Here is a 25,195-nt window from a genome sequence, read left to right on the forward strand (position 1 = left end):
GCAGTGATTGCGAACCTGGAAGAAGGGGACTACATGATGTCTCGGGACATCAAGGATGCTTACCTTCATGTCCCAATTTACCCTTCTCACCAAGGGTACCTCAGGTTTATGGTACAGAACTGTCACTATCAGTTTCAGACGCTGCCGTATGGATGGTCCACGGCACCCCGGGTCTTTACCAAGGTAATGGCCGAAATGATGATACTCCTTCGAAGGAAGGGAATTTTAGTTATCCCTTACTTGGACGATTCCCTGATAAGGGTAAGATCCAGGGAACAGTTGGAGGTCGGTGTAGCACTATCTCAGGTAGTGTTGCGGCAGCACGATTGGATTCTCAATATTCCAAAATCGCAGCTGATTCCGACGACTCGTCGTCTGTTCCTAGGGATGATCCTGGACACAGTCCAGAAAAAGGTTTCTCCCGGAGGAGAAGGTCAGGGAGTTATCCGAGCTAGTCGGGAACCTCCTATAACCGAGCCAAGTCTCAGTACATCAATGAAAGGGTTCTGGGAAAAATGGTGGCTTCCTACGAAGCAATCCCATTCGGCAGATTCCACGCAAGAACTTTCCAGTGGGACCTGCTGGACAAATGGTCCGGGTCGCATCTTCAGATGCATCAGCGGATAACCCTGTCACCAAGCACAAGGGTGTCTCTCCTGTGGTGGTTGCAGAGTGCTCATCTTCTAGAGGGCCGCAGATTCGACATTCAGGACTGGGTCCTGGTGACCACGGATGCCAGCCTGCGAGGCTGGGGAGCAGTCACACAGGGAAGGAATTTCCAGAGCTTATGGTCAAGCCTGGAGACATCACTTCACATAAATATCCTGAAGCTAAGGGCCATTTACAATGCTCTAAGCTCAGCAAGACCTCTGCTTCAAGGTCACCCGGAGTTGATCCATTCGGACAACATCACGGCAGTCACCCACGTAAACAGACAGGGTGACACAAGAAGCAGGAGGGCAATGGCAGAAGCTGCAAGGATTCTTCGCTGGGCGAAAAATCATGTGATAGCACTGTCAGCAAGTGGGGACTTCACCCAGAAGTCTTCCACATGTTTATAAAACTCGACAAGTATTGCGCCGGGTCAAGGGACCCTCCGGCAATAGCTGTAGACGCTCTGGTAACACAGTGGGTGTACCAGTCAGTGTATGTGTTCCCTCCTCTGCCTCTCATACCCAAGGTACTGAGAATTATAAGATGGAGAGGAGTAAGCACTATATTCGGGCTCCGGATTGGCCAAGAAGGACTTGGTAACCGGAACTTCAAGAGATGCTCACGGAGGATCCGTGGCCTCTACCTCTAAGAAGGGACCTGCTCCAGCAAGGACCCTGTCTGTTCCAAGACTTACCGCGACTGCGTTTGACGGCATGGCGGTTGAACGCCGGATCCTGAAGGAGAAAGGCATTCCGGATGAAGTCATTCCTATCCTGATCAAAGCCAGGAAAGATATAACCGCAAAACATTATCACCGCATTTGGCGAAAATATGTTGCGTGGTGCGCGGCCAGTAAGGCCCCGACGGAGGAATTTTCAACTAGGTCGATTCCTACATTTCCTGCAAACAGGAGTGTCTATGGGCCTGAAATGGGGGTCCATTAAGGTTCAAATTTCGGCCCTGTCAATTTTCTTCCAAAAAGAACTAGCTTCAGTCCCTGAAGTTCAGACGTTTGTGAAAGGGGTACTGTATATACAGCCTCCTTTTGTGCCTCCAGTGGCACCTTGGGATCTAAATGTAGTTTTTGGGTTCCAAAAGTCACATTGGTTTGAACCACTTAAATATGTGGAGTTAAAATATCTCACATGGAAAGTGGTCATGCTGTTGGCCCTGGCCTGGGCCAGGTGCGTGTCAGAATTGGCGGTTTTATCCTGTAAAAGCCCTCATCTGATTTTCCATTCGGACAGGGCGGAATTGAGGACTTGTCCTCAGTTTCTCCCTAAGGTGGTTTCAGCGTTTCACCTGAATCAACCTATTGTGGTGCCTGCGGCTACTAGGGACTTGGAGGACTCCAAGTTGCTAGACGTTGTCAGGGCCCTGGAAATATAGGTTTCCAGGACGGCTGGAGTCAGAAAATCTGACTCGTTGTTTATTCTGTATGCACCCAACAAGCTGGATGCTCCTGCTTCTAAGCAGACTATTGCTCGTTGGATTTGTAGTACAATTCAGCTTGCACATTCTGTGGCAGGCCTGCCACAGACAAAATCTGTAAAAGCCCATTCCACAAGGAAGGTGGGCTCATCTTGGGCGGCTGCCCGAGGGGTCTCGGCTTTACAACTTTGCCGAGCAGCTACTTGGTCAGGAGCAAATACGTTTGTAAAACTCTACAAATTTGATACCCTGGCTGAGGAGGACCTGGAGTTCTCTCATTTGGTGCTGCAGAGTCATCCGCACTCTCCCGCCCGTTTGGGAGCTTTGGTATAATCCCCATGGTCCTTACGGAGTCCCCAGCATCCACTAGGACGTCAGAGAAAATAAGAATTTACTTACCGATAATTCTATTTCTCGTAGTCCGTAGTGGATGCTGGGCGCCCATCCCAAGTGCGGATTGTCTGCAATACTGGTACATAGTTATTGTTACCAAAAAAATCGGGTTATTGCTGTAGTGAGCCATCTTTTCTAGAGGCTCCTCTGTTATCATGCTGTTAACTGGGTTTAGATCACAAGTTATATGGTGTGATTGGTGTGGCTGGTATGAGTCTTACCCGGGATTCAAAATCCTTCCTTATTGTGTACGCTCGTCCGGGCACAGTATCCTAACTGAGGCTTGGAGGAGGGTCATAGGGGGAGGAGCCATTGCACACCAGGTAGTTCTAAAGCTTTACTTTTGTGCCCAGTCTCCTGCGGAGCCGCTATTCCCCATGGTCCTTACGGAGTCCCCAGCATCCACTACGGACTACGAGAAATAGAATTATCGGTAAGTAAATTCTTATTTTTTGCATGCACGTTTTCATAGTGTGAGATATTTAGTTTTCCGTTTCTCACCACATTACAACAGTTTGTATTTATCTGCTCCTTTTTGCATATCCGTGTATCTTCCCGCTCTGTTTATCTAATTTCCACAGTCCTTCAGACCGACGATTTGCTGTTTTCTCTCTCACTGTCTCGTGTGATGGTCGGGAGGTGCTCGGTGGGTAAGTAAATATTTGACATTATAGAGGCACACAGGAGATTTATTATGTTGAATTAAAGTCACACAAAATTCTGTAGCAATAACACTAATTACAAAAAGCAATCGCACTCCACTTGTTACAATCACACTTTGTGGGGCTGTATATAAAAATGCTGTTTGTCAAAAGTTATCTATGATGTCATGTGAATAATCTATTGTACACAATTTTATGGAGGGGGAAATTCATCAAAGCTTGGAGAGAGAGATGTAGTACTAACCAATCAGCTCCTGTCACTTATCAAACACAGCCTGCAATATGACCGAAGCTGATTCTGAATCTCCCCCATAGTGTTGTACAAGCTTCTTTTGGTAGCATACTGAAGTAGATGTTGCTATTATTTTAAAGAAAATAGTATTTCATATAAAAACGTGAAGAGGATGTATTCCTATGCATATTATATGGCAAATGGAACAAAAGTTACATACGTGATCCTAATGAAATATGTCCATCATGCTAACTGGCAGTCGGGCAAACGTGCTGTGCTGTTTGGAGGTGTCACATGAACTCCAACGCTTGTATTAGGCTCAGGTTTCTGCCCTGCATCAGATCCAAGCGCAGTGACATTACAGTATTTCTGCTTCAAATACGGGCACTATCAGTGATTTGGTGCTTTAAGCACACACCTTGGAAAAGTTTTGCTGCAAACGGGATTTCCAGAACTATTTCATATTTTTGGGCACTCTTGATTGTAGCACAGAAAACAGCCAGAATGTGACAAGAAGCTAATTAAAAAGAAACATGCATGGTTTTATAATGGCCTAAATCTTTAAATTGCCTCATTACTACAATTACACAGAAGTGCCAAAAGCCATGGAATAGCAGTATATAAAGGTAATGGTAGGTGGCGCCAGACCTGCATCAGTTGTAATGACATCTTATGAGTCCGTTTAAATACCAGCTAGGCTGTTCATGGCAAGACATGCCTGGCGAATGGGACATTTAATTTACAAAGTTGTGTGGACATCCAATGTACTTCAATCTACGGTGTCACATGTGTACCAGGAATACCTCATGGAGGGCATTGCTGGCCACGGGTGCTTAATGATCGTGACCAGCGGCAGCTGGCCATAATTGTCCATGGTAACAGACGAGCTACACTGGCTCAAATCTCATCCACATTCAATGCAGGAGGTACCAGACACATATCCAACAGATCAGTGCAGCGTCTTTAGCTTCCATGGGATATAGGAGCAGAAGACTCACCAGAGTGTCCCTGTTAACACTATGACACCAGACACAGCGCCTCACCTGGGCAAGGGCATCGCTAATTGGACCTGAAGGTCTGGCAACGTGGCACTGTCCGAAGAGTCACATTTCCAGTTTCAGGCTGATGGTGGGGTTTGGGTGAGGCGCATGGACCCCAGTTGTCAAAATTGCAGGATTGCAGTGGTTCCATAATGATGTGGGGTATGTTCACGTGGCATGGGTTGGGTCCACTGGTCCGCCTGAACACATCATTGACTGGTAACTGCTACATTGCAGTGCTTGGTGACCATTGGCAGCCCTTCAGAGACTTCATATACCCCACGAAGATGGAATATCCTAGCATAATAGTGCAGTGTGTCATCAGTCCCATGTTGTCTAGAATTGGTTTGAGGAGCGTTCCAGCGAATGGTGTGGCCTCCATGTTTGCCCGACATGTACTAAATCGAGCATTTATGGATTGTGGTGGAGAGGTCCATTTGTACCAAATATCCTACACCTACAAATATCAGAGATCTTTGGGAAGCTATCCAGATGGCTTATGTCAGCATCTCTCCAGTAGTCTTCCGTTCACTTGTGGAATCGATACCACGCCAAGTTGCTGCATTTCACCAGGCTAGAGGGGGTCCTACATGATACTAGGCACCTGTCTCATGACTTTCGGCATTTCATTGTATTAGCCTATGTAAAGTACTCAGATTATTAACCTAAAGTGCTAATAATGGAAGTTTTTATGTTTCAAATGCACAGTATGCTTCCTGTTTTCAGGATTATTATTTGATAATGTTCATTTCTAAGTATGGGTTGAAGGTTCCAAAATTGAGTGGTGGTGTATTCAGTGTTAAGCAGTTCTGATCACGGTCATTATTTTTACAGAGCCAATGATGGGTGTGTGTATGTGTACGACAGAGAACAAAACCGTCGAACACTGAAGGTAAAGTCACCCTTGTGTCCCCTTTTCTACGAATTCTTCTTGACACTTAACATCACTCTTCTCCTGTTTTGCTGCATTGTCTGATAAAGGACAACTAAACTTAAATAGCATTTCTCCTTCTCTCCTTAGGGAACATAGGGATTACACTTAGTATAGGCTGTGCAGAGACTGGGCACTAAACAGTTAAAGTTTTGACTACCCAGCAGCCCATGCTCTTTCTCCCTTATACCCTGCCCACCAGCAGGCCAGTTTTTTGTTTGGAGCGGGCATCGTTATAACAGGCTGCTGTTAAGCAGCCACATTCGTTATTTCTTTTGCTTTTAGTTTTGAGTGGGCAGCACTATTGGACGTCTGCACTGCTGCTCCACCAACCCAAGGCATCGGTGGGCGCATTGCTAGTGAGCGGGTCAGTGATTTTGGCCGGGCCCACAGCGACCTGAGGACCGCAGCTGGACACCACGGGGGACAGGTAAGGCGTCTTCTACCTCCGTTGCAGGAGACCAACAGCAGCGCTGACAGCGGGCATCCGGCTCTTCCGCACCCATGCAAGGCCACCAAGGCACACAGGTAACGGCCACCGGGTTTTTCCTCCTCCTCTCCCCTCCCTCACAGAGATGCTGAGCAGTAATTTTATTGCACAGCCATTGCTGCAGCTAGTCTCCAGAGTACATTGCGTACATGCAGAACTTGTTCTGCTGGTCTTTCCCCCCAGGATCCGGTCCAGGATGGTCTCTGTATCCAATGCTGCAAAGATACACAGTGAGAGGTCCCATCCACAGGTTCCAACCTGGAGCCAGCTTGGACTGCCTCTCTGTCACAGGTAATGTTGAAGTTGGTTGATCATCTGACAACCCCGCACCCATTTATTATGCAGTTTAATCTGCAACCAACCACTTTGGAAATACCATGGATGAGTTCCTTCTCCCACGGTTTAGCGCAGTGTCCGCCTCGTGTTTACAGGCCCAAAACATCCAGAAGGGAAAGCTCTACCTGGTTATGCAACAGACTCAGAAGTTTCCCCAGACCATGAGGAGACTGTATCCGATTACTTCTGATATTGAAAGCTCCTCTGTCTAGGAGGAATCCCTGTCTCCGGTTGATGTAGTGGTTAATTGATACTTTGAGGATGTAGAGCAAGTCCCTAAGTCCAAAGCTCCGATTTTCAAACATCAGAAATGGATTTTGGTGGAATTCCTTAAGTCTGCACATCTTGCAGAACCTTAAGCAGAGGCTTGGGCCATTCCTAACTGGTGCTTTCAGGTCTCCAAGCGCATTGCAGCTTTTTATCCATTACCTGCCAATGAATGTACCATATGGGAGTCTCCTCCCCGGTTTACACGCATATATTGCCTACCTAGTTACCCTTCCTATCCGTAATTCGGCTTCTCTTAAGGATCCGACAGTTGGAAGCCTTCTTTTTAAGTTATTTATTTCCATGCAGATGCTGTCACATGACTGTCTCTGGCATCTGCTTGGGTGGCTAAGGCCATTGGCAATTGGGCGGACGTGCTCGAAGCGAGCCTCTCCTCTGGTACCCACAGGAACCAGTTATCCCTAGTGGCGCATATCGAGGAGGCGTCCTCCTATCTCCAAGGTGTCCGCTTCCTTTGTCACGGCTAGGAGTGCACTCTGGCTTCATTTCTGGCATGCCAACACAGACTCTAAGAAGGCCCTTGAGGCTATTCCTTATTCTGGGAACATTATCTTTGATCCTGAAGTGGACAAGATAATAGCCATGGTGGCAACGTACAAAACAGTATTTATTCCTTCGGCGGCGGCCCCTTTCACTCCTTTCATCTGCAAGGAAATGCCAAGGGCCAGTCTTTCTCCAGGTTCCAGAGTTCTTCCTCGGCAAGAGCGTCCTCCAAGATGCCAACCGCTTTTTGGTTCAGAGGCTGAACATGTTCCTCTCCAGCTCAGTCACCAGTGGTTTGCAGTCTGAGTGGACCATTACCTTGACGTTTGGCCTGGAGGCTTACCATATCTTTGCAAATATATGTATCTGAGGTCTTGGAATTATCTACTACCATGTAGTTTTTCAAATGTTATTGCTAATGCCTCTTGGTGTGCTGGGGAAAATCTGTTTTGTGTATCCTTCTAGATTAGAACAACCCCTCCCTTTCAGCACCTGAAAGGCATTACTAATTTGGCTGAGTAGCTTTTTAACTTCAGTTTAGACAGGCATAGATGGGACATGCATTTGGAAAGCATACTGGTTCCTATAGTTCCATCAGGAGGACCTAGGGGTGACTCCTGGCAAGATAGCTCTCAATTTAGATATATTTTTGTATGTGCTATTATCATGTAGCCTTACAGTAGACAATTATCATGCAGTGTAGGGACCTCCAGTATTCAGAGAAGCCTTGACGTTTGACCTGGAGGCTTACCATATCTTTGCAAATATATGTAACTAAGGTCTCTGAATTATCTACTACCATGTAGTTTTTCAAACCTTATTGCTAATGCCTCTTGTGGTGCTGGGGAAAATTTGTTTCGTGTAACTTAACTGGCCTGGCTGGGTATAGGAGAGAAGGAGCATGGGCTGCTGGGAAGTCATAACTGTTTGGTGCTTCTGCACAGCCTATTCCCAGCTTAATCCCTGTGTCCCTTATGAAACTCAAAGAAAAGGAGTTAACCAGATAAGAACATAAATCTCCTTTTTCCATCATAACCCTCCTGTCACACCAATGGCAGATCTGCAAGACTCTCATTGTATTGGTAACTTTCCCTTGTCTTTCAGACAAAATAAGCTGAAAATAAACTGCATTAATTATAATTTATGTTTGCACTAAACCATTATATTGTAAAACTGTTTTTTGTTTTTTTTTTGTGTCATTTCACCCATCTCTCCTCTCTCTCAGATTTCCTCTCATGAGGATGATGTGAATGCCGTCTCATTTGCTGATGACAGCTGCCACATCTTGTATTCTGGTGGCGATGATGCTCTGTGTAAAGTGTGGGACCGTCGTACAATGCGCGAGGATGATCCTAAACCAGTGGGATTGTTAGCTGGTCATCAAGATGGTATCACATTCATTGACAGCAAGGTGAAAACAAGGCACTAAATTGTTATGTTGCCATGTATTGCTTTTCTACCCTGGTTATCACATTTAATATGATCTGTCTGTCTGATTTCATATTCTATATATCCTTTATTTCTCTGACGTCCTAGTGGATGCTGGGAACTCCGTAAGGACCATGGGGAATAGCGGGCTCCGAAGGAGGCTGGGCACTCTAGAAAGATTTATGACTACCTGGTGTGCACTGGCTCCTCCCACTATGACCCTCCTCCAAGCCTCAGTTAGATCTTGTGCCCGGCCGAGGTTGGATGCACACTAGGGGCTCTCCTGAGCCTCTAGAAAGAAAGTATAGAATTAGGTTTTTTATTTTCAGTGAGACCTGCTGGCAACAGGCTCACTGCAGCGAGGGACTAAGGGGAGAAGAAGCGAACTCGCCTGCTTGCAGCCGGATTGGGCTTCTTAGGCTACTGGACACCATTAGCTCCAGAGGGATCGACCGCAGGCCCAGTCCTTGGTGTTCGGTCCCGGAGCCGCGCCGCCGTCTCCCTTACAGAGTCAGAAGCAAGAAGAGGTCCGGAAAAACGGCGGCAGAAGACATCAGTCTTCACCAAGGTAGTGCACAGCACTGCAGCTGTGCGCCATTGCTCCTCATGCACACTTCACACTCCGGTCACTGAGGGTGCAGGGCGCTGGGGGGGGGGTGCCCTGAGCTGCAATAAAAACACCTTGGCTGGCAAAAATACCACAATATATAGCCCCAGAGGCTATATATGTGGTAAATACCCCTGCCAGAATCCTGGAAAAAGCGGGAGAATAGGCCGCGAAAAAGGGGCGGAGCTATCTCCCTCAGACACACTGGCGCCATTTTCTCTTCACAGTGCAACTGGAAGAAAGCTCCCCAGGCTCTCCCCTGTAGTTTCAGGCTCAAATGGTTAAAAAGAGAGGGGGGGGCACTAAATTTAGGCGCAATATTGTATATACAAGCAGCTATGGGGGAAAATTCACTCAGTTATAGTGTTAATCCCCACATTATATAGCGCTCTGGTGTGTGCTGGCATACTCTCTCTCTGTCTCCCCAAAGGGCTTTGTGGGTCCTGTCCTCAGTCAGAGCATTCCCTGTGTGTGTGCGGTGTGTCGACATGTTTGAGGAGGAGGCTTATATAGTGACGGAGCAGATGCCGATAAATGTGATGTCGCCCCCTGTGGGGCCGACACCAGAGTGGATGGTTAGGTAAAAGGTATTAACCGACAGTGTCAACTCCTTACATAAAAGGGTGGATGACGTAACAGCTGTGGGACAGCCGGCTTCTCAGCCCGTGCCTGCCCAGGCGTCTCAAATGCCATCAGGGGCTCAAAAACGCCCGCTCATTCAGATGGCAGTCACAGATGACGACACGGAGTCTGACTTCAGTGTCGACAAGGTTGAGACATATACACAATCCACTAGGAACATCCATGACTTGATCCCGGCAATAAAAAATGTGTTACACATTTCTGACATTAACCTCTAAAAATGGGTTTTTACGTTGGGGAGAAAAAGCAGGCAGTGTTTTGTTCCCCCATCAGATGAATGAATGAAGTGTGTGAAAAGCGTGGGTTCCCCCTGATAAGAAACTGGTAATTTCTAAAAAGTTACTGATGGCGTACCTTTTCCCGCCAGAGGATAAGTTACGCTGGGAGATATCCCCTAGGGTGGATAAGGCGCTCACACGGTTGTCAAAATAGGTTTGGCACTGCCGTTTTAGGAACGGCCACTTTGAAGGTACCTGTTGATAAAAAACAGGAGGCTATCCTGAAGTCTGTATTTACACACTCAGGTACTAGACTGAAACCTGCAGAGCGTGCTGCTGCAGCGTGGTCGGTGACTCTGTCAAACATACTAGTTTGCTAACATGAGAACATATTAAAGACGTCGTCTTATATATGAGGGATGCACAGAGGGATATTTTGCCGGCTGGCATCCAAAATGAATGTAATGTCCATTCTGTCAGGAGGGTATTAGAGACCTGTCACTGGACAGGTGATGCTGCCCTTAAAAGGCGCATAGAGATTCTGCCTTATAAGGGTGAGGAATTATTTGGGGATGGTCTCTGGGACCTCGTATCCGCAGCAACAGCTGGGAAGAAATATTTTTACCTCAATTTTCCTCACAGACTAAGAAAGCACTGTATTATCAGGTACAGTCCTTTCGGCTTCAGAAAAGCAAGCGGGTCAAAGGCGCTTCCTTTCTGTACAGAGACAAGGGAAGAGGGAAAAAGCTGCACCAGTCAGCCTGTTCCCAGAATCATAATTCTTCTCTCGCTTCCTCTGAGTCCACAGCATGACGCGGGGGCTCCACAGGTGTAGCCAGGTACGGTGGGGGACCGTCTCAAAAATTTCAGCGATCAGTGGGCTCGCTCACAGGTGGATCCCTGTTTCATTCAAGTAGTATGTCAGGGGTACAAGCTGGAATTCGATATGTCTTCCCCCCGCCGTTTCCTCAAATATGCCTTGCCGACAACTCCCTCAGGCAGGGAGGCTGTGCTGGAGGCAATTAATAAGCTGTATTCCCAGCAGGTAATACTTAAGGTGCCCCTACTCCAACAAGGACGGGGTTACTATTCCACACGGTTTTGGGGTACCGAAACCGCATGGTTCGGTGTGACCCTTTTTTATATTTAAAATCCTTGAACACATACATAAAAAATTCAAGTTCAAGATGGAATCGCTCAGGGCGGTTATTGCAAGCCTGGACGAGGGGGATTACATGGTATCCCGGGACATCAAGGATGCTTACCTGCATGTCCCTATTTACTATCCTCGCCAGGAGTACCTCAGATTGTGGTACAGAATTACCATTACCAAGTCCAGACTCTGCCGTTTGGACTGTACATGGCACCGAGGGTGTTACCATGGTAATGGCCGGAATGAGGTTACTCCTTCGAAAAGGGGAGTTTTTAATTATCCCGTACTTGGACAATCTCCTTATAAGGGCGAGGTCCAAGGAGCAGTTGCTAGTCGGGGTAGCACTATTTTGGAAAGTGCTACAACAGCACGGTTGGATTCTAAACAGTCCAGAGTCACAGCTGGTTCCTACGACGCGTCTACTGTTCCTGGGGATAGTTCTGGACACAGACCAGAAATAAGTGTTTCTCCAGGAGGAGAAAGCCAAGGAGCTGTCATCTCTAGTCAGAGACCTCCTGAAGCCATAACAGTTATCGGTGCATCATTGCACGCGAGTCCTGGGAAAAATGATAGCTTCCTACGAAGCAATCCCATTCGGCAGGTTCCATGCAAGAACTTTTCAGGGGGACCTGTTAGACAAGTGGTCCGGGTCGCATCTTCAGATGCATTAGGCTGATAACCCTGTCTCCAAGGACCAGGGTATCTCTACTGTAGTGGCTGCAGAGTGCCCATCTTCAAGAGGGCCGCAGGTTCGACATACAGGACTAGGTGCTAGTGACCATGGATGCCAGCCTTTGAGGCTGGGGGGCAGTCACACAGGGAAGAACCTTCCAGGGACTTTGGTCAAGTCAGGTGACTTCCCTACATAAATATTCTGGAACAGAGGGCCATTTACAATGCCCTGAGTCAGGCAAGGCCTCTGCTTCAATACCAGCCGGTCCTGATCCAATCAGGCAACATCACGGCAGTCGCCCATGTAAACCAACAGGGCGGCACAAGAAGCAGGATGGCGATGGCAGAAGCCACAAGGATTCTCCGATGGGCGGAAAATCATGTGTTAGCACTGTCAGCAGTGTTCATTCCCGGAGTGGACAACTGGGAAGCAGATCTTCTCAGCAGACACGACTTCCACCCGAGAGTGTGGGGACTTCATCCAGAAGTCTTCCAAAGGATTGTACACCATTGGGAAAGGCCACAGGTGGACATGAAGGCGTCCCGCCTCAACAAAAAGCTATAAAAGATATTGCGCCAGGTCAAGGGACCTTCAGGCGATAGCTGTGGACGCTCTGGTAACACCGTGGGTGTACCAGTCGGTTTATGTGTTCCCCCCTCTGCCTCTCATACCAAAGGTACTGAGAATAATAAGAAGGCGAGGAGTAAGAACGATACTCGTGGTTCCGGATTGGCCAAGAAGAGCTTGGTACCCAGAACTTCAAAAAACTATATATCAGAGGACCCATGGCCTCTGCCGCTCAGACAGGACCTGCTGCAGCAGGGGCCCTGTCTGTTCCAAGACTTACCGCGGCTACGTTTTGATGGCATGGCGGTTGAACGCCGGATCCTAAAGGAAAAGGGCATTCCGGAGGAAGTCATTCCTACGCTGATTCAAGCCAGGAAAGATGTTACTGTAAAACATTATCACCGCATATGGCGGAAATATGTTGCTTGGTGTGAGGCCAAAAAGGCCCCAACAGAGGAATTTCAACTAGGTCAATTTCTGCATTTCCTACAAGCAGGAGTGTCTATGGGCCTAAAATTAGGCTCCATTAAGATACAGATCTCGGCTCTGTCGATTTTCTTCCAGAAAAAATTAGCTTCAGTACCTGAAGTTCAGACATTGTAAAAGGAGTGCTGCATATTCAGCCCCCAGTTGTGCCTCCAGTGGCACCTTGGGATCTCAACGTGGTGTTGAGTTTCTTAAAATCACATTGGTTTGAACCACTAAAAACCGTGGATCTAAAATATCTCACGTTGAAAGTGGTCATGTTATTGGCCTTGGTTTCGGCCAGGCGTGTATCAGAATTGGCGGCTTTGTCATATAAAAGTCCTTATCTGATTTTCCATATGGATAGGGCAGAATTGAGGACTCGTCCCCAGTTTCTCCTTAAGGTGGGATCAGTTTTTCACTAGAACCAACCTATTGTGGTGCCTGCGGCTGCTAGGGACTTGGAGGATTCCAAGTTACTGGACGTAGTCAGGGCCTTGAAAAATTATGTTTCCAGGACGGCTAGAGTCAGGAAAATTGACTCGCTATTTATCCTGTATGCACCCAACAGGCTGGGTGCTCCTGCTTCTAAGCAGACTATCGCTCGCTGGATCTGTGACACGATTCAGCAGGAGCATTCTGCGGCTGGACTGCCGCATCCTAAATCAGTGAAAGCCCATTCCACAGGGAAGGTGGGCTCATCTTGGGCGGCTGCCCGAGGGGTCTCGGCTTTACAACTTTGCCGAGCTGTTACTTGGTCAGGGGCAAACACGTTTGCAAAATTCTACAAATTTGATACCCTGGCTGAGGAGGACCTTGAGTTCTCTCATTCGGTGCTGCAGAGTCATCCGCGCACTCCCGCCCGTTTGGGAGCTTTGGTATAATCCCCATGGTCCTTACGGAGTTCCCAGCATCCACTAGGACGTCAGAGAAAATAAGATTTTACTCACCGGTAAATCTATTTCTCGTAGTCCGTAGTGGATGCTGGGCGCCCATCCCAAGTGCGGATTGTCTGCAATACTTGTAAATAGTTATTGCTAACTAAAGGGTTATTGTTGAGCCATCTGTTGAGAGGCTCAGTTGTTTTCATACTGTCAAACTGGATATAGTATCACGAGTTGTACGGTGTGATTGGTGTGGCTGGTATGAGTCTTACCCGGGATTCAAAATCCTTCCTTATTATGTCAGCTCGTCCGGGCACAGTGTCCTAACTGAGGCTTGGAGGAGGGTCATAGTGGGAGGAGCCAGTGCACACCAGGTAGTCATAAATCTTTCTAGAGTGCCCAGCCTCCTTCGGAGCCCGCTATTCCCCATGGTCCTTACGGAGTTCCCAGCATCCACTACGGACTACGAGAAATAGATTTACCGGTGAGTAAAATCTTATTTTTGATAAATATTTATTTTGATCTTTATTTCATTTTCAACAATTTTGATGCCATTGACACATTTTCTTTGTTTATCCATGCGCCTGTCTTCCTCTGCCAGCATCACCTGTACTCTTTCCATATCCTTTGCCAGCTGTCTTTTTCTTTTAATCCAATTGCCCTCCTTCTGCCAGATTATTTTCTTTTTTTCTGACAATTTTTTTCTTTCTTTCCTTCTTTCCCAGGGAGATGCCAGATATCTGATTTCTAACTCTAAAGATCAGAGTATTAAACTCTGGGATATTAGGAGATTTTCAGGACCAGAGGGCCTTGAAGCCTCTCGCAGAGCTGTGACCCAACAGAACTGGGATTACCGATGGCAACAGGTGCCCAAGAAAGGTCAGACAACACCCTTTTAAAGCTGACGACCTCCTTGAACTGAAAAACTCTCCTTTGTTTTAAGACCAAACTTTTATTTCCTTATACACTTCACAGCTCTCAGGAAAAAATGCCTTCCTGGAGACACGTCTCTGATGACTTACCGTGGCCACGGAGTGCTGCACACTTTGATCAGGAGTCGTTTTTCCCCTGCGTACAGCACTGGCCAGCAGTATGTGTACAGTGGCTGCTCCACTGGTCGAGTCGTAAGTAAGTAAACTGGCTATGTTGTATCAGGCATAGAAAACTTTCTCAAAAAGGTGGAAGCCAAGGCCAGAACTTAGGAGCCAATAATTTTATAATAGTTTTTGCTTCAAGCAAATGCTTTTAGGGGAATGGTGATTTATGATGGCAGGTAGGAGCACAAGCACCATCTTTGCTAATGACCAGCATAAATTTGCCCCAAATTGTAAACATAATAAAACTTCTAGTGCCAGCTTGAGTACCCATCACCAGCCTGCAACCTCAATCTGCATCGTGGTGTGGCTCCCTTCCCTCTGCGGCATGTAGTCTACTCTCAGTGATTACAGCTCACATTGTTCTCTTAAAGTCTCCATACAGTAACCATGCAGTGCATTTGATCTGTAATGATCAGGATCTATGTTTCTGGTATACACACTGAGAAGTCAGCTGTTACTCTCATCGAGTTTCCAGTACGGAGGAAGGAAACAGGTTGCTTTTTATTTTTTGGGAATCTCTTAATTTTATAACAAAAACAAGAGAACAAAAAAAAAATCCAACACATTCTAGAAAGTAAAAACAAATCACAGGTTTGAAATCAATACATCAAGACTCTTAGAATAGTAGTCACAAAAACACACATCAGTAAAAAATAAATAAAATAAAATAACATCATGTTAGAAAGTATCTGCAATAAAACAGTGTTTTGGGGTTTTCTAATAACATTTAAATGGAGGTGGGTGGAGGTGGAAGAAAAGAGGGGGAAATGTTCACTAGGGCTCAAAGGGGCCTGTTAGACAGGAGCCCAAAAAGAAGCTAAAGTACAAAGCAAACAAAACCAACAGCATTAAGAAGTACCATGGATCTTGGATGAAAGGCGTATCATGCTTTGCTGACCGAATTGGAATTCTGTTACCATTCTGCTAGTATATTCCATCAATGCAATGTGCCAAACTTGAGCAAGCATAGCATCATAATTGATGGAGTCTGGTAATTTCCAATCTCTTTCGGTCTGAAAGCATACCGCAGTACAGACACGCAGCAACAGTTCATCAAGCGGTCTGCTGAGAGCCTTAACTGGGTAGTTCAGTAACAGGGCGCATTTTTTAGTTACAGTAGTGACCTATTTACTAATACACAAATGACACTAAGGGGTGTATTCAATACCTGTCGTAAACCGCCATCTTGTCGGGAACTACATGGATTGTCGTAATCCACGTGTGTATTGTCAGGGACACAGCCAAACCTACAGGTTTTGGTCCCGGTTCCGACGATGTCAGTCCGACTTTTTTTAAAGTCGGATTGAGATTTTCGGAACCGGGGAGATAAGACGGGGGAGAAGGGACAGGTAGGAGGAGACAGGGACCATGTGCGGGGACGGAGCGTGGACGGGCTAGGACCGGCTGTCGGGACGGAGCATGGACGGTTGAGGAGATGAGTGGGGACGGAGCGTGAACGGGTGATGAGCAGCTGTCGGGAGCGGACAAATCCGACAGTCGGATTTGTCCGCTCATTGAATGCTGACCTGTCAGATCCTTTCCGTCGGAAAGGATCCGACAGGTATTGAATACACCCCTAAGCTTACACACACATTCACAGTGAACACCTATTTGTTTCCAGGTACTAACTGATATCACATTATTTGGGATCAGGTGTTCCTTTACTTATATGCCACATGACTCCTAACACTTGAATATATATATATATATATATATAATAAAAAAGACCACCTCCTCTAAGTGAATTTATATGAATGTTTTTAGGAACATAAATTTAATATTATTATTATTTCTATGTTTGTATGAGGAAACCAGATAAAATGTAATTATACAATTCAATAGATATTATGGTGACAATAACTTGTCTTTCTTTTTTTTTATTTCTCAGTATATGACTTGCTAACTGGTGAGATAGTGAAGAAACTGACAAACCACAAAGCATGTGTACGGGACGTGAACTGGCACCCATGTGATAACAGGCTTGTGAGCAGCTCTGTGAGTGATCCGCAAAGTGTTAGGAAATATACTTGATGTAGAAAATATAACTGAAAAGGCCCAAAACCTTTATTAAAGGTGTTTGCCAGCCAAATTAAAAATTCTCATCCCCATCCCTTTATGTGTCCCTCATAGTGGAAATGTGGCCATTCATTTTAGTGCTGACTGCATAGGTCTGCAGTACTGTCAAAGGCGTATCTATCTGTGGGTGCAGGAGGTGCGGTTGCTGTGCAACCTATACCACCTCTGGGGTGCACCTACCCTGCACCCAGTCACACTGCCGAAATAGAACACATCTGCCTGCTGGGACTGTGTGATCAGTGACAGCATCAGGGTAAGGGGGCCAATGTGGGAACTGAGCAGTTTTGCCTCCCTGTCTCGGCAAGCAATTGTGACGTCATTACGCCATTACACACTCCGCGCCACTACAGTGTGAAGAATACTTTGCTTAGTTGAGCTCGGTTCCCCTTCATCCACATACCACAAACAGGACATTGTCACTGACCATTAGATTGTGTGTGCAACTGGAGACAAGACCAAACAAAAGAAGGTAAGTGTGCTGGTGCTGACGCTGCGAGGGGGTCAGTGATGCTGGGTGGGGAGAGGTGAGTACGGAGGGGGACATTGCCTGCTCGGAGAGGCCACTGGGTGCCAAAATGGTCCATTGTTTTATGGTGAAGGGGATAGTTAATGCTGAGGGGGAGGTTGGTGCGTGCTGGGAAGGGGGCCCGTGAGTTAGTTAGTCCCTTCGGGGTATAATAAACTATATGAATCAACTAAAAGCATTATTCAGATTCAATGCTTGTATTAAAAATGTTAGGCGGCAGTAAGAGCATGCCCCATGGGCAGCACTAGACATGCCCACTCTGGGGGAACGCTGCAGAGAGGATTCCCTAGAAGCTTTGGGAGAGGCCCGTCAAAATTTAGCAAGAGGCCCACAAAATTCTAGTACTGTGACATTATTTCCATACGAGATCTGGTCAGGACACTGCTCAGAGCGCCGGCATCCCGACTAGGAACTCGGAATACCGACCGGCAGAATCCCGATCTAGTATTTGCTGGCCCGCCGGACAGGTAAGCCGCGCCTTGGGAAGTTAGGTTTATGCTGGTGGGGGAGTATTAGGGCTAGGCTGTGGGGAGGGGGTTAGGTTTAGGCTGCGGGGAAGGGGAGGGGGGTTAGGCACCCCCGCGGAGGGTTAGGTTTGGGAGGCGGGGTTAGGGATAGGGGTGGCATTGGGGAAAGGTAAACTTTGTCCCTGTTAGGATTCTCAACATCGCGATGCCACAGTTGGTATTTTCACCACTGGCATCCTGAGCGCTGGCATATCAAACCCAACCCTTCCATACATAGTAAAAGCAATGAGCTGCTCAATGGGCCTGATTCAGATGTGGTTGGATCTGTTATTACTGCTGCTTACATGGAAGCAGCAGTAAAAGCACTAATCTAGTAATGCAGCAGGGAGCATCCTAGGATGCAGTATCAGATCACCTGTGACACCATCGACCCCACATGGGTTAATTCAAGCCGAACACCGCAGCAACAACAAAGGGGCCAGGAAATCTAAGTCCTTGGACGGAGATCCTGGCATCGTTCCTCCCTGCCACAGCGACTACTCGCCTCCATTTCTCTGACGTCCTAAGTGGATGCTGGGACTCCGTAAGGACCATGGGGAATAGCGGCTCCGCAGGAGACTGGGCACAACTAAAGAAAGCTTTAGGACTACCTGGTGTGCACTGGCTCCTCCCCCTATGACCCTCCTCCAGACGTCAGTTAGAATCTTGTGCGCGGCCGAGCTGGATGCACACTAGGAGGCTCTCCTGAGCTCCTAGAAAGAAAGTAATAGTTTAGGTTTTTTATTTTCAGTGAGATCTGCTGGCAACAGGCTCACTGCTACGAGGGACTAAGGGGAGAAGAAGCAAACCTACCTGCTTGCAGCTAGCTTGGGCTTCTTAGGCTACTGGACACCATTAGCTCCAGAGGGATCGAACACAGGGCCCGACCTCGATCGTCCGGTCCCGGAGCCGCGCCGCCGTCCCCCTTACAGAGCCAGAAGCAAGAAGTTGGTCCGGAAAATCGGCGGCAGTAGACTTCGGTCTTCAACAAGGTAGCGCACAGCACTGCAGCTGTGCGCCATTGCTCCTCATGCACACCACACACTCCGGTCACTGATGGGTGCTGGGGGGGGGGGGGAGGGGGGGGCGCCCTGAGCAGCAATATAATATACCTTGGCTGGCAAATCTACACCATATATAGTCAGGAAGGCTATATAGGTGTAAAAATACCCCTGCCAGAGATCCAGTAAAAGCGGGAGAAAGTCAGTTGAAATAGGGGCGGGGCTATCTCCCTTAGCACACTGGCGCCATTTTCTCTTCACAGTGCAGCTGGAAGACAGCTCCCCAGGCTCTCCCCTGTAGTTTTCAGGCTCAAAGGGTTAAAAAGAGAGGGGGGGCACTAAATTTAGGCGCAGTATTACATATATATAAGCAGCTATAGGGGAAATATCACTCAGTTATAGTGTTAATCCCTGTGTTATATAGCGCTCTGGTGTGTGCTGGCATACTCTCCCTCTGTCTCCCCAAAGGGCTTTTGTGGGGTCCTGTCCTCAGTCAGAGCATTTCCTGTGTGTGTGCGGTGTGTCGGTACGGCTGTGTCGACATGTTTGATGAGGAGGCTTATGTGGAGGCGGAGCCGGTGCCGATAAATGTGATGTCACCCCCTGTGGGGCCGACACCTGAATGGATGGTAATGTGGAAGGAATTACGTGACAGTGTCGACTCTTTACATAAGAGATTTGACGACATAACAGATGTGGGACAGCCGGCTTCTCAGCTCGTGCCTGCCCATGCGTCTCAAAAGCCATCAGGGGCTCTAAAACGCCCGCTACCTCAGATGGCAGACACAGACGTCGACACGGATACCGACTCCAGTGTCGACGACGAGAAGACTACTGTACATTCCAATAGAGCCACCCGTTATATGATTGCGGCAATGAAAAATGTCTTGCACATTTCTGATGTTACCCCAGGTACCACAAAAAAGGGTATAATGTTTGGGGAGAAAAACCTACCAGTGGTTATTCCCCCATCTGATAAATTAAATGAAGTGTGTGAAGAAGCGTGGGCTTCCCCTGATAAGAAACTGGTAATTTCTAAAAAGTTACTAATAGCGTACCCTTTCCCGCCAGAGGACAGGTTACGCTGGGAGACACCCCCTACGGTGGATAAAGCGCTCACACGACTATCAAAGAAGGTGGCACTGCCGTCTCCGGACACGGCCGCCCTCAAGGAACCTGCCAATAGAAAGCAGGAGGCTATCCTGAAGTCTGTTTATACACACTCAGGCATTATACTGCGACCAGCTATTGCTTCAGCATGGATGTGCAGTGCTGCAGCTGCGTGGTCAGATTCCCTGTCAGAAAATATTGATACCTTAGACAGGGACACTATATTGCTAACCATAGAGCATATAAAAGACGCGGTTCTGTATATGAGAGATGCACAGAGGGATATTTGCCGGCTGGCATCTAGAATAAATGCACTGTCCATTTCTGCCAGAAGGGGTTTATGGACCCGGCAGTGGACAGGGGATGCAGATTCTAAAAGGCACATGGAAGTTTTGCCTTACAAGGGTGAGGAGTTATTTGGGGATGGTCTCTCGGACCTAGTTTCCACAGCGACAGCTGGAAAATCAGCATTTTTACCCCATGTCCCCTCACAGCAAAAGAAAGCACCGTATTATCAGGTACAGTCCTTTCGGCCCCAGAAAGGCAAGCGGGTTAAAGGCGCGTCCTTTCTGCCCAGAGGTAGAGGGAAAAAGCTGCAAAATACAGCCAGTTCCCAGGAACAAAAGTCCTCCCTCGCTTCCGCTAAGTCCACAGCATGACGCTGGGGCTCCACTGGCGGAGCCAGGTGCGGTGGGGGCCCGTCTCAAGTGCTTCAGCGATCAGTGGGCTTGCTCACAGGTGGATCCCTGGATTCTACAAGTAGTGTCTCAGGGATACAAGCTGGAATTCGAGACGTCTCCCCCTCGCCGTTTCCTAAAATCTGCCTTGCCAACGTCTCCCTTGGACAGGGAGGCTGTGATAGAGGCAATTCACAAGCTGTATTCGCAGCAGGTGATAGTCAAGGTACCCCTCCTTCAACAAGGGAGGGGTTACTATTCCACAATGTTTGTGGTACCGAAACCGTACGGTTCGGTGAGACCCATTTTTAATTTAAAATCTTTGAACACGTATATAAAACGGTTCAAGTTCAAGATGGAATCGCTCAGGGCGGTTATATCAAGCCTGGAGGAAGGGGATTACATGGTATCACTGGACATCAAGGATGCTTACCTGCATGTCCCCATTTACTCTCCTCACCAGGAGTACCTCAGATTTGTGGTACAGGACTGTCATTACCAATTCCAGACGCTGCCGTTTGGTCTATCCACGGCACCGAGGGTGTTTACCAAGGTAATGGCCGAGATGATGATACTCCTGCGAAAAAAGGGAGTTATAATTATTCCGTACTTGGACGATCTCCTGATAAAGGCGAGGTCCAAGGAACAGTTGTTGATCGGAGTAGCACTTGCTCGGCAGGTGCTACAACAGCACGGCTGGATCCTGAATATTCCAAGGTCGCAGCTGGTTCCTGCAACACGTCTATTGTTCCTGGGGATGGTTCTGGACACGGAACAGAAAAGGGTGTTTCTCCCGGAGGAGAAGGACAAGGAGTTGTCATCGCTAGTCAGAGACCTCCTAAGACCAAAACAGGTGTCTGTGCACCACTGCACGCGAGTCCTGTGAAAGATGGTAGCTTCTTACGAAGCAATTCCGTTCGGAAGGTTCCATGCATTAATCTTTCAGTGGGATCTGTTGGACAAGTGGTCCGGATCGCATCTTCAGATGCATCAGAGGATAACCCTGTCTGCAAGGACCAGGGTGTCTCTACTGTGGTGGCTGCAGAGTGCTCATCTTCTGGAGGGCCGCAGATTCGGCATACAGGACTAGGTCCTGGTAACCACGGACGCCAGCCTTCGAGGCTGGGGAGCAGTCACACAGGGAAGAAATTTCCAGGGACTATGGTCAAGCCAGGAAATGTCCCTACACAAATATTCTGGAACTAAGAGCCAATTACAATGCCCTAAGTCAGGCAAGACCCCTGCTTCAAAGTCAGCCAGTACTGATTCAGTCAGACAACATCACGGCGGTTGCCCATGTAAACCGACAGGGCGGCACGAGAAGCAGGATGGCGATGGCAGAAGCCACGAGGATTCTCCGATGGGAAATCACTTGTTAGCACTGTCGGCAGTGTTTATTCCGGGAGTGGACAACTGGGAAGCAGACTTCCTCGGCAGACATGACCTCCACCCGGGAGAGTGGGGACTTCATCCAGAAGTCTTCCGGCTGATTACAAACCGATGGGAATGGCCACAGGTGGGCATGATGGCGTCCCGCCTCAACAAAAAGCTAGAAAACTATTGCGCCAGGTCAAGGGACCCTCAGGCGATAGCGGTGGACGCTCTAGTGACACCGTGGTTGTACCGGTCGGTTTATGTGTTTCCTCCTCTTCCTCTCATACCAAGGGTGCTGAGGATAATAAGAAGGAGAAGAGTAAGAACTATACTCATTGTTCCGGATTGGCCAAGAAGAGCTTGGTACCCAGAACTTCAAGAAATTATCTCAGAGGACCCATGGCCTCTACCGCTCAGACAAGACCTGCTGCAGCAGGGGCCTTGTCTGTTCCAAGACTTACCGCGGCTGCGTTTGACGGCATGGCGGTTGAACACCGGATCCTGAAGGAAAAGGGCATTCCGGAGGAAGTCATTCCTACGCTGATCAAAGCCAGGAAGGACGTGACCGCAAAACATTATCACCGCATATGGCGAAAATATGTTGCTTGGTGTGAGGCCAGGAAGGCCCCAACGGAGGAATTTCAACTGGATCGATTCCTGCACTTCCTACAGTCAGGGGTATGGGCCTCAAATTGGGGTCCATTAAGGTCCAGATTTCGGCTCTGTCGATTTTCTTCCAAAAAGAACTGGCTTCCCTGCCGGAAGTTCAGACTTTTGTTAAAGGAGTGCTGCATATTCAGCCTCCTTTTGTGCCTCCAGTGGCACCTTGGGATCTCAACGTGGAGTTAAAATATCTCACGTGGAAAGTGGTCATGCTATTGGCCCTGGCTTCGGCCAGGCGTGTGTCAGAGTTGGCGGCTTTGTCATGTAAAAGCCCTTATCTGATTTTCCATATGGATAGGGCGGAATTGAGGACTCGTCCCCAATTTCTGCCTAAGGTGGTTTCAGCGTTTCGTTTGAACCAACCTATTGTGGTGCCTGCGGCTACTCGGGACTTGGAGGATTCCAAGTTGCTGGATGTAGTCAGGGCCCTGAAAATTTATGTTTCCAGAACGGCTGGAGTCAGGAAAACTGACTCGCTGTTTATCCTCTACGCACCAAACAAGATGGGTGCTCCTGATTCAAAGCAGACTATTGCTCGCTGGATATGTAGCACAATTCAGCTTGCACATTCTGCGGCGGGACTGCCGCATCCTAGATCAGTAAAAGCCCATTCCACGAGGAAGGTGGGCTCTTCTTGGGCGGCTGCCCGAGGGGTCTCGGCTTTACAACTTTGCCGAGCTGCTACTTGGTCGGGGTCAAACACATTTGCAAGATTTTACAAGTTTGACACCCTGGCTGAGGAGGACCTGGAGTTCGCTCATTCGGTGCTGCAGAGTCATCCGCACTCTCCCGCCCGTTTGGGAGCTTTGGTATAATCCCCATGGTCCTTACGGAGTCCCAGCATCCACTTAGGACGTCAGAGAAAATAAGATTTTACTCACCGGTAAATCTATTTCTCGTAGTCCGTAGTGGATGCTGGGCGCCCATCCCAAGTGCGGATTGTCTGCAATACTTGTACATAGTTATTGTTAACTAAAGGGTTATTATTGAGAGCCATCTGTGCAGAGGCTCCGTTGTTGTCATACTGTTAACTGGGTATAATATCACGAGTTGTACGGTGTGATTGGTGTGGCTGGTATGAGTCTTACCCGGGATTCAAAATCCTTCCTTATTGTGTCAGCTCTTCCAGGCACAGTATCCTAACTGACGTCTGGAGGAGGGTCATAGGGGGAGGAGCCAGTGCACACCAGGTAGTCCTAAAGCTTTCTTTAGTTGTGCCCAATCTCCTGCGGAGCCGCTATTCCCCATGGTCCTTACGGAGGCCCAGCATCCACTACGGACTACGAGAAATAGATTTACCGGTGAGTAAAATCTTATTTTTGAGAAACCTAGGCCATCACCGCCTCCTCCCCGCCACCAAACTGCATCAGACTGTCAATCACTGGCATTCTGATGCTGTAGTGCGACCAACTTTGCAGACCCACATGTCCGGCGCAAAGTACCTGTATCAGGCCCAATGTGCAGTGTATGAAATTAAGATCCCTGGCCAATAAACAATAAATCGCTTTCATGTTGGCACTCGGATCTGTGGCAAATATTTAATTATGTTCGAGAACCACTTTTAATCCATATTGTTAATTATCACTGTTTTTAACTGTGCAAATCAATGTTGCTGCAGCTATTTTGGCATGTAGCCGTGTGATTAGAGTATTTCTAAATTGGCAAAAAGGGTCTGCAGCGCTGTACATTGGGGTTTGAAGAAACTACAATATTTCATAGTTGCATAATGAACAAACAGACACAATTATACTGTATAGTACGAAGTAGGGTGGAACCAACTGTTATTTGACCAATCAGAAAGCTCAACAGTTTAAGGGCATATTTTTCATAACCTTTATTTCTTTTTTATCCACTAGGGGTCACTGGAGTACTCTTGGGATATGGACGGCCTCCGCAGGAACAGGGCACTGAATATTCAAATTCAGTAACACTCCTCCCCTCCATACTCCCAGAGTACCTCAGTGTTTTTTCTGTGCTCGTCGGAGCAACAGGGCTGGTGTGGCGCTGCCACACTTAGTGAATATTTTTTTTATTTTATTTTTATTTTTACAACTTAAGACACATCCCTTCCCAGTTTCTACTAAAAACATGGGTCCGGGATTGTGCCGCTGCACGGAGCAGCGCATGGTGTGTCGGTCCTCACAAAGAGCACCCTCACAGCCACACGCAGCTCACTACCTGCTGCAGGACGGAGCTTACAGATAGAAGCCCCGTCACAGCCATGAACTGCTGCAAGAGCTGGACGGAGCTTGCAGGAAGAAGCCCCGTCGCAGCCCTCCCTACACTTCAGATTCTGAGGACAAGGTATGCTGGGGGGACTGGGCGGTCAGCGCACGCTGCCGCCCCGCTGTGTGGGGTCCGTGTTGTACCGCCCGCACCCGCCGCTACTCCCGGCCGCCCGCGCCAGCCGCGCTGTCCAGGCTCAGCGCCCGCCGCTGCTCAGCCCCGCCGCCAAGAGCCGCTCCGGGCCGCCGCACTCCGTGCACACCCGCTCCGCCTAGCGCCGCCAAGAGCCGCGCCGGCCTGCCGCACTCCGTGCACACCCGCCGGTCGCACTTCCACGGCCGCTCTCCTTATATCGCGCTCCC

At 48.1% G+C, this 25,195-nt stretch overlaps 1 protein-coding gene across 4 annotated transcripts in view; it reads left to right on the plus strand.

Moving 5' to 3' along the window:
* DCAF11 (DDB1 and CUL4 associated factor 11) overlaps positions 1–25,195 on the plus strand; it is a 143,217-nt gene that overhangs the window by 104,750 nt on the left and 13,272 nt on the right. For all 4 annotated transcript variants that reach the window (XM_063913636.1, XM_063913634.1, XM_063913637.1 and 1 more), the window contains 6 exons: positions 3,060–3,128; positions 5,247–5,304; positions 8,166–8,351; positions 14,303–14,456; positions 14,553–14,705; positions 16,563–16,669. In XM_063913636.1, coding sequence (XP_063769706.1) covers positions 3,060–3,128; positions 5,247–5,304; positions 8,166–8,351; positions 14,303–14,456; positions 14,553–14,705; positions 16,563–16,669 — 727 coding nt within the window. The remainder of the gene's footprint in view (positions 1–3,059; positions 3,129–5,246; positions 5,305–8,165; positions 8,352–14,302; positions 14,457–14,552; positions 14,706–16,562; positions 16,670–25,195) is intronic.

Source organism: Pseudophryne corroboree, chromosome 1 (assembly GCF_028390025.1).
Source record: "Pseudophryne corroboree isolate aPseCor3 chromosome 1, aPseCor3.hap2, whole genome shotgun sequence".
NCBI lineage: Eukaryota > Metazoa > Chordata > Amphibia > Anura > Myobatrachidae > Pseudophryne > Pseudophryne corroboree.